We start from the raw sequence: 9443 nt of genomic DNA, 5'->3' as shown, positions 1-9443 counted from the left end.
TTCGAGTTTCCTGAGCCGTGTGTAATGATTCTGTTTCGAGTTTCCTAACCCGTGTGTAGTGATTCTGTTTCGAGGTTCCTGACCCGTGTGTGGCGATTCTGTTTCGAGTTTCCTGAGCCGGGTGTGGCGATTCTGTTTCGAATTTCCTGACCCGTGTGTAGTAATTCTTTTTCGAGTTTCTTGCCCGTGTGTAGTGATTCTGTTTTTAGTTTCCTGACCCGTGTGTATTGATTCTCTTTCGAGTTTCCTGACCCGTGTGTGGAGATTCTGTTTCGAGTTTCTTGACCCGTTTGTAGTGATTCTGTTTCAAGTTTCCTGACCCGTCTGTGGCGATTCTGTTTCGAGTTTCCTGACCTGCGTGTAGTGATTCTGTTTCGAATTTCCTGACCCATGTGTAGTGATTCTGTTTTGAGTTTCCTGACCCGTGTAATGATTCTGTTTCGAGTTTCCTGACCCGTGTGTAATGATTTTGTTTTGAGTTTCCTGACCCGTGTGTGGCGATTCTGTTTCGAGTTTCCTGACCCGTGTGTAGTAATTCTGTTTCGAGTTTCTGGCCCGTGTGTAGTGATTCTGTTTTTAGTTTCCTGACCCGTGTGTATTGATTCTCTTTCGAGTTTCCTGACCCGTGTGTGGAGATTCTGTTTCGAGTTTCCTGACCCGTTTGTAGTGATTCTGTTTCGAGTTTCCTGACCCGTCTGTGGCGATTCTGTTTCGAGTTTCCTGACCTGCGTGTAGTGATTATGTTTCGAATTTCCTGACCCATGTGTAGTGATTCTGTTTTGAGTTTCCTGACCCGTGTAATGATTCTGTTTCGAGTTTCCTGACCCGTGTGTAATGATTTTGTTTTGAGTTTTCTGACCAATGTGTAGTGATTCTGTTTCGAAGATCTGACCCGTGAGTAGTGATTCTGTTTTGAGTTTCCTGACCCGTGTGTAGTGATTCTGTTTCGAGTTTCTGACCTGTGTGTGGCGATTCTGTTTCGAGTTTCCTGACCTGTTTGTAGTGATTCTGTTTCGAGTTTCCTGACCCGTCTGTGGTGATTCTGTTTCGAGTTTCCTGACCCATGTGTGGCGATTCTGTTTCGAGATTCCTGACCAGTATGTGGCGATTCTTTTTCGAGTTTCCTGACCCGTGTTGGTGATACTGTCTTGAGTTTCCTGACCCGTGTGTGGCGATTCTGTTTTGAGTTTCCTGACCCATGTGTGGCGATTCTGTTTCGAGATTCCTGACCCATGTGTGGCGATTCTGTTTCGAGATTCCTGACCCGTATGTGGCGATTCTGTTTCGAGTTTCCTGACCCGTGTGTGGCGATTCTGTTTCGAGTTTCCTGACCCGTGTGAGGTGATACTGTTTTGAGTTTCCTGACCCGTGTGTAGTGATTCTGTTTTGAGTTTCCTGCCGTCTGTGTGGTGATTCTGTTTCGAATTTCCTGACCCTTGTGTACTGATTCTGTTTTGAGTTTCCTGACCTGTGTGTGGTGTTTCTGTTTTGAGTTTCCTGACACGTGTGAAACGATTCTGTTTTGAGATTCTGACCCGTCTGTGGTGATTCTGTTTTGAGTTTCCGACCAGTGTGTGGCGATTCTGTTTCGAGTTTCCTGACCCGTGTGTAGTAATTCTGTTTCGAGTTTCTGGCCCGTGTGTAGTGATTCTGTTTTTAGTTTCCTGACCCATGTGTATTGATTCTCTTTCGAGTTTCCTTACCCGTGTGTGGCGATTCTGTTTCGAGTTTCCTGACCCGTTTGTAGTGATTCTGTTTCGAGTTTCCTGACCCGTCTGTGGCGATTCTGTTTCGAGTTTCCTGTTCTGTATGTGGCGATTCTGTTTCGAGTTTCCTGACCCGTGTGTGGCGATTCTGTTTCGAGTTTCCTGACCCGTGTGTAGTAATTCTGTTTCGAGTTTCTGGCCCGTATGTAGTGATTCTGTTTTTAGTTTCCTGACCCATGTGTATTGATTCTCTTTCGAGTTTCCTGACCCGTGTGTGGCGATTCTGTTTCGAGTTTCCTGACCCGTTTGTAGTGATTCTGTTTCGAGTTTCCTGACCCGTCTGTGGCGATTCTGTTTCGAGTTTCCTGACCCGTATGTGGCGATTCTGTTTCGAGTTTCTGGCCCGTGTGTAGTGATTCTCTTTCGAGTTTGCTGACCCATGTGTAGTGATTCTGTTTTGAGTTTCCTGACCCGTGTAATGATTCTGTTTCGAGTTTCCTGACCCGTGTGTAATGATTTTGTTTCGAGTTTTCTGACCTGTGTGTAGTGATTCTGTTTCAACGATCTGACCCGTGAGTAGTGATTCTGTTTTGAGTTTCCTGACCTGTCTGTGGCGATTCTGTTTCGAGTTTCCTGACCCGTGTGTGGCGATTCTGTTTCGAGTTTCCTGACCCATGTCTGGCGATTCTGTTTCGAGATTCCTGACCCGTGTGTGGTGATACTGTTTTGAGTTTCCTGACCCATGTGTAGTGATTCTGTTTCGAGTTTCCTGACCCTTGTGTGGCGATTCTGTTTCGAGTTTCTGACCCGTCTGTGGTGATTCTGTTTTGAGTTTCTGACCAATGTGTGGCGATTCTGTTTCGAGTTTCCAGACCCGTGTGTAATGATTTTGTTTCGAGTTTTCTGACCTGTGTGTAGTGATTCTGTTTCAAAGATCTGACCCGTGAGTAGTGATTCTGTTTTGAGTTTCCTGACCTGTCTGTGGCGATTCTGTTTCGAGTTTCCTGACCCGTGTGTGGCGATTCTTATTGAGTTTCTGACCCGTGTGTGGTGATTCTGTTTCGAGTTTCCTGACCCATGTCTGGCGATTCTGTTTCGAGATTCCTGACCCGTGTGTGGTGATACTGTTTTGAGTTTCCTGACCCATGTGTAGTGATTCTGTTTCGAGTTTCCTGACCCGTGTGTGGCGATTCTGTTTCGAGTTTCTGACCCGTCTGTGGTGATTCTGTTTTGAGTTTCCTGACCCGTGTGTAGTGATTCTGTTTTGAATTTCCTGACCCGTGCGTAACGATTCTCTTTTGAGATTCTGACCCGTCTGTGGTGATTCTGTTTTGAGTTTCTGACCCGTGTGTGGCGATTCTGTTTCGAGTTTCCTGAGCCGTGTGTAATGATTCTGTTTTGAGTTTCCTGACCCGTGTGTAGTGATTCTGTTTTGAGTTTCCTGACCCGTGTGTAACGATTCTGTTTTGAGATTCTGACCCGTCTGTGGTGATTCTGTTTTGAGTTTCTGACCCGTGTGTGGCGATTCTGTTTTGAGTTTCCTGACCCGTGTGTAATGATTCTGTTTCGAGTTTCCTGACCTGTGTGTGGCGATTCAGTTTCGAGTTTCCTGACCCATGTGTAATGATTCTGTTTCGAGTTTCCTGACCCGTGTGTAGTGATTCTGTTTCGAGTTTCCTGACCTGTGTGTAGTGATTCTGTTTCGAGTTTTCTGACCCGTGTATAGTGATTCTGTTTCGAGTTTCCTGACCCGTGTGTATTGATTCTCTTTTGAGTTTACTGACCCGTCTGTGGCAATTCTGTTTCGAGTTTCCTGACCCGTGTGTGGCGATTCTGTTTTGGGATTCATGACCCGTGTGTGGTGATTCTTATTGAGTTTCTGACCCGTGTGTGGCGATTCTGTTTCGAGTTTCCTGACCCGTGTGTGGCGATTCTGTTTCGAGTTTCCTGACCCGTGTGTGGTGATACTGTTTTGTGTTTCCTGACCCGTGTGTGGTGATACTGTTTTGAGTTTCCTGACCCGTGTGTAGTGATTCTGTTTTGAGTTTCCTGACCCGTGCGTAACGATTCTGTTTTGAGATTCTGACACGTCTGTGGTGATTCTGTTTTGAGTTTCTGACCAATGTGTGGCGATTCTGTTTCGAGTTTCCTGACCCGTGTGTAATGATTTTGTTTCGAGTTTTCTGACCTGTGTGTAGTGATTCTGTTTCAAAGATCTGACCCGTGAGTAGTGATTCTGTTTTGAGTTTCCTGACCTGTCTGTGGCGATTCTGTTTCGAGTTTCCTGACCCGTGTGTGGCGATTCTTATTGAGTTTCTGACCCGTGTGTGGTGATTCTGTTTCGAGTTTCCTGACCCATGTCTGGCGATTCTGTTTCGAGATTCCTGACCCGTGTGTGGTGATACTGTTTTGAGTTTCCTGACCCATGTGTAGTGATACTGTTTCGAGTTTCCTGACCCGTGTGTGGCGATTCTGTTTCGAGTTTCTGACCCGTCTGTGGTGATTCTGTTTTGAGTTTCCTGACCCGTGTGTAGTGATTCTGTTTTGAATTTCCTGACCCGTGCGTAACGATTCTCTTTTGAGATTCTGACCCGTCTGTGGTGATTCTGTTTTGAGTTTCTGACCCGTGTGTAGCGATTCTGTTTCGAGTTTCCTGAGCCGTGTGTAATGATTCTGTTTCGAGTTTCCTAACCCGTGTGTAGTGATTCTGTTTCGAGGTTCCTGACCCGTGTGTGGCGATTCTGTTTCGAGTTTCCTGAGCCGTGTGTGGCGATTCTGTTTCGAGTTTCCTGCCCCGTGTGTAGTAATTCTGTTTCGAGTTTCTTCCCCGTGTGTAGTTATTCTGTTTTTAGTTTCCTGACCCGTGTGTATTGATTCTCTTTCGAGTTTCCTGACCCGTGTGTGGAGATTCTGTTTCGAGTTTCCTGACCCGTCTGTGGCGATTCTGTTTCGAGTTTCCTGACCTGCGTGTAGTGATTCTGTTTCGAATTTCCTGACCCATGTGTAGTGATTCTGTTTTGAGTTTCCTGACCCGTGTAATGATTCTGTTTCGAGTTTCCTGACCCGTGTGTAATGATTTTGTTTTGAGTTTTCTGACCCGTGTGTAGTGATTCTGTTTCGAAGATCTGACCCGTGAGTAGTGATTCTGTTTTGAGTTTCCTGACCCGTGTGTAGTGATTCTGTTTCGATTTTCCTGACCCGTGTGTGGCGATTCTGTTTTGGGTTTCATGACCCGTGTGTGGTGATTCTTATTGAGTTTCTGACCCGTGTGTGGCGATTCTGTTTCGAGTTTCCTGACCCATGTGTAGTCATTCTGTTTCGAGTTTCCTGCCCTGTGTGTGGTGATTCTGTTTCGAGTTTCCTGCCCTGTGTGTGGTGATTCTGTTTCGAGTTTCCTGCCCTGTGTGTGGTGTTTCTGTTTTGAGATTCTGACCCGTGTCTGGCGATTCTGTTTCGTGATTCCTGACCCGTGTGTGGTGATACTGTTTTGAGTTTCCTGACCCGTGTGTGGCGATTCTGTTTCGAGTTTCCTGACCCGTGTGTGTTGATACTGTTTTGAGTTTCCTGACCCATGTGTAGTGATTCTGCTTCGAGTTTCCTGCCCTGTGTGTGGTGTTTCTGTTTTGAGTTTCCTGACCCGTGTGTAACGGCTCTGTTTTGAGATTCTGACCCGTCTGTGGTGATTCTGTTTTGAGTTTCCTGAGCCGTGTGTAATGATTCTGTTTTGAGATTCTGACACGTCTGTGGTGATTCTGTTTTGAGTTTCTGACCCATGTGTGGCGATTCTGTTTTGAGTTTCCTGACCCGTGTGTAATGATTCTGTTTCGAGTTTCCTGACCTGTGTTTGGCGATTCAGTTTCGAGTTTCCTGACCCATGTGTAATGATTCTGTTTCGAGTTTTCTGACCCGTGTGTAGTGATTCTGTTTCGAGTTTCCTGACCCGTGTGTATTGATTCTCTTTCGAGTTTACTGACCCGTCTGTGGCAATTCTGTTTCGAGTTTCCTGACCCGTGTGTGGCGATTCTGTTTTGGGTTTCATGACCCGTGTGTGGTGATTCTTATTGACTTTCTGACCCGTGTGTGGCGATTCTGTTTCGAGTTTCCTGACCCGTGTGTGGCGATTCAGTTTCGAGTTTCCTGACCCATGTGTAATGATTCTGTTTCGAGTTTCCTGACCCGTGTGTAGTGATTCTGTTTCGAGTTTCCTGACCTGTGTGTAGTGATTCTGTTTCGAGTTTTCTGACCCGTGTGTGGCGATTCTGTTTCGAGTTTCCTGACCCGTGTGTAATGATTCTGTTTCGAGTTTCCTGACCTGTGTGTGGCGATTCAGTTTCGAGTTTCCTGACCCATGTGTAATGATTCTGTTTCGAGTTTCCTGACCCGTGTGTAGTGATTCTGTTTCGAGTTTCCTGACCTGTGTGTAGTGATTCTGTTTCGAGTTTTCTGACCCGTGTGTAGTGATTCTGTTTCGACTTTCCTGACCCGTGTGTATTGATTCTCTTTCGAGTTTACTGACCCGTCTGTGGCAATTCTGTTTCGAGTTTCCTGACCCGTGTGTGGCGATTCTGTTTTGGGTTTCATGACCCGTGTGTGGTGATTCTTATTGAGTTTCCTGACCCGTGTGTGGAGATTCTGTTTCGAGTTTGTGGTGAACTATGTGCCTGTCGGGACACGCCCCTGCTGACTGCTCCTGTGGCTCCTCCCACAGGCCCCTGTATAAAGGAGACCTGCGGCCTGACGCTCGGCCTCAGTCTCCAGGACCTTGTATGATAGACACTCACTCCTGGTTCCTTCTTCCAGTCAATAAAAGCCGATATCTCGCCTACGTCTCAGTGTGAGTTATTGATGGTGCATCAATTTTATTGACTGGAAGTTTTAAAACATGGAACCCGTTTTGCGTCCGGACCGGTTGGATTTGGACCCTCAAGACCCTGACGCAGCTCTCGCTTTTGAACACTGGCTTGCATGCTTCCAATCGTACTTGGCGGAGCTTCGTGCGACTGAACCCGCCGTTATGCACAGAATCCTACTCTCGAGGGTCACCCCCAAAGTTTACTCCTTTATCCGGGACCTGCCGACCTACGAAGGGGCACTGGACGCCCTCAAACGACAGTACCTGCGGCCGGTGAACACCGTCTACGCAAGACATCGCTTAGCTACCCGGCAACAGCGGCCTGGCGAATCGTGCGCTGAGTTTCTCCGAGCACTACAGACACTCGTCCGAGCTTGTGACTGCAAGACGCTCACGGCAGAACAGCATGCGGAGCTGCTGGTGCGAGACGCCTTTGTGACGGGACTGAGGTCAGTGTACATGCGCCAGCGGCTGCTGGAGAACTCGGATCTTACCTTAAGCTCGGCGATAGAGAAGGCCAACGCTCTAGAAGCTGCGCGGCATAACGCCGACGCTGTCCAGTCGCGCGATTCCCCGCCGGTTTCGTGGACGCCTCAGACCCCGCCACCGCCGGCTCCCGGGAGCGAATTCGCCAACGCCGCCGCCAGTCGCAATTCCACGAGCTCCCCGACCCAGACCACGGCTGTGGCCCGTAAGAAACTCGGGCCTTGTTATTTCTGTGGCCAAAAGAAACATCCTCGACAACGCTGTCCAGCGCGAGAAGCGACCTGCTCCAGCTGCGGAAAGCGGGGCCACTTCGCCAAGGTCTGTAAGTCTCAACCTCGAGCGGAGTGCAGCGCTGCGGGTGAAACGTGGGGGCCGCCATCTTGCATGCCGGGATGTGGGCGGCCATCTTTGTCGACGTCAGCACGCCCCGCCCCCGATCCTCGGATGCTGACCGGGTACCCCAGATGTGAGCGGCCATCTTTGTCGGCGTCAGCATGCCCCGCCCCCGACCCTCCGATGCTTACCGGGTACCCCGGATGTGGGCGGCCATCTTTGTCAACGTCAGCATGCCCCGCCCCCGACCCTCCGATGCTGACCGGGTACCCCGACGGCGATCCAACTCTGGCCACTGTGACTCTCGACCAAAGCGCCCCACACCAGCTTGCAAGGTCCATGATGGACATCCAGGTGGAGGGGCATTGGACTGGATGTCTGTTTGACACGGGCAGCACTGGGAGTTTTATTCACCCGGACACAGTGCAACGCTGCGGACTTGCAACGCGGCCGGTCAGTCGGAGGTTCCATTTGGCCTCTGGGTCGCAGTCCGCAGACATCCGGGCGGGTTGTGTAGCGACTTTGGTGGTGCAAGGCACAGTATATCAGGACTTTGAACTGCTGGTCATGCCTAATCTGTGTGCACCTGTGCTATTGGGGCTGGACTTCCAGAGCCATCTCGAAAGTGTGACTATGGTATACGACGGGCCCCTCCCACCACTCACTGTCAAGAATCCTCAGTTTTGTGGGACTTCTTCACATACCCCGCTACTGACCACACACACACACGGACACACACATCCCATCCAGAACCAGGCCAACAGCTGCGCTACCGACACTTGCAGCCTCTCCACTCTCAAGATCCCTCCCCCACCGCTGTTCGCCAACCTGACCCCCGACTGTAAACCTGTGGCAACCAAAAGCAGGAGGTACAGCGCGGGGGACCGGGCCTTCATTCGGTCGGAGGTGCAGCGGCTGCTCAGGGAGGGGATCATTGAGCCGAGCACAAGCCCTTGGAGGGCCCAGGTGGTTGTTGTTCGGACTGGGCAGAAAAATAGGATGGTGGTGGACTATAGTCAAACCATCAATAGGTTTACGCAGCTTGACGCATACCCCCTACCCCGCATCGCGGATATGGTCAACCAGATTGCTCAGTATAAGGTGTACTCGACAATAGATCTGAAATCCGCTTATCACCAGCTCCCCATCTGCCCAGAGGACCGCCCCTACACCGCCTTCGAGGCGGGCGGCCGGCTCTATCACTTCCTGCGCGTCCCTTTCGGTGTCACGAATGGTGTCTCTGTCTTCCAGAGGGAAATGGACCGGATGGTGGACCAGTACCAACTGCAGGCCACATTTCCCTATCTGGATAACATCACCATCTGTGGTCATGACAGGCCAGATCACGACGCCAACCTCCAACGGTTTCTCCAAGTGGCCGCAGCTCTGAACCTTACTTATAACAGGGACAAGTGTGTTTTTGGTACCACCCGCCTTGCTATACTTGGGTATGTCGTGGAAAACGGGGTTATTGGGCCTGATCCCGAACGTATGCGCCCCCTGTTAGAGCTCCCTCTTCCCACCACTCTCAAGGCCCTCAGACGGTGCCTGGGGTTTTTTTCCTATTACGCCCAATGGGTCCCCCATTACGCAGACAAGGCTCGCCCCCTGGTCAAGTCTACCTCGTTTCCCCTCTCTGCTGAGGCCTGCGCGGCCTTCAACTGCATTAAAGCGGACATTGCCAAAGCTACGATGCATGCAGTGGACGAGACCGCTCCCTTCCAAGTGGAGTGTGATGCCTCCGATTTCGCTCTGGCTGCTACCCTTAATCAGGAAGGCAGACCAGTAGCATTCTTTTCTCGCACCCTCCAAGGCTCTGAAATTCGGCACTCCGCGGTGGAGAAAGAAGCCCAGGCCATAGTGGAGGCTGTTAGGCACTGGAGGCACTATCTTGCTGGCAAAAGATTCACTGTGCTGACCGACCAGCGCTCGGTTGCGTTCCTGTTCAGCAACCAACAGCGGGGCAAGATCAAAAATGATAAGATTTTGCGGTGGAGGATAGAACTCTCCACCTACACCTATGATATCCTGTACCGGCCTGGCAGACTCAATGAGCCCCCTGATGC

At 49.9% G+C, this 9443-nt stretch overlaps 1 protein-coding gene across 1 annotated transcript; it reads left to right on the top strand.

The window, feature by feature from the left end:
- Positions 1-6466: 6466 nt before the first annotated feature.
- Positions 6467-8751, top strand: LOC132392315 (uncharacterized; the record flags this gene model as incomplete). The annotated part of the gene is made up of 2 exons (XM_059966138.1): positions 6467-8454; positions 8560-8751. Coding segments are annotated over exons 1-2 (2058 nt in total), but the record flags the coding sequence as incomplete, so codon positions are not given.
- Between the last annotated feature and the right edge of the window lie 692 nt (positions 8752-9443).

This window comes from Hypanus sabinus, chromosome 4 (genome assembly GCF_030144855.1).
Source record: "Hypanus sabinus isolate sHypSab1 chromosome 4, sHypSab1.hap1, whole genome shotgun sequence".
NCBI classification, from domain to species: domain Eukaryota; kingdom Metazoa; phylum Chordata; class Chondrichthyes; order Myliobatiformes; family Dasyatidae; genus Hypanus; species Hypanus sabinus.
The sequence above is the reverse complement of the archived record's forward strand: the minus strand, read 5'-3'. Positions and strand labels throughout refer to the sequence as shown.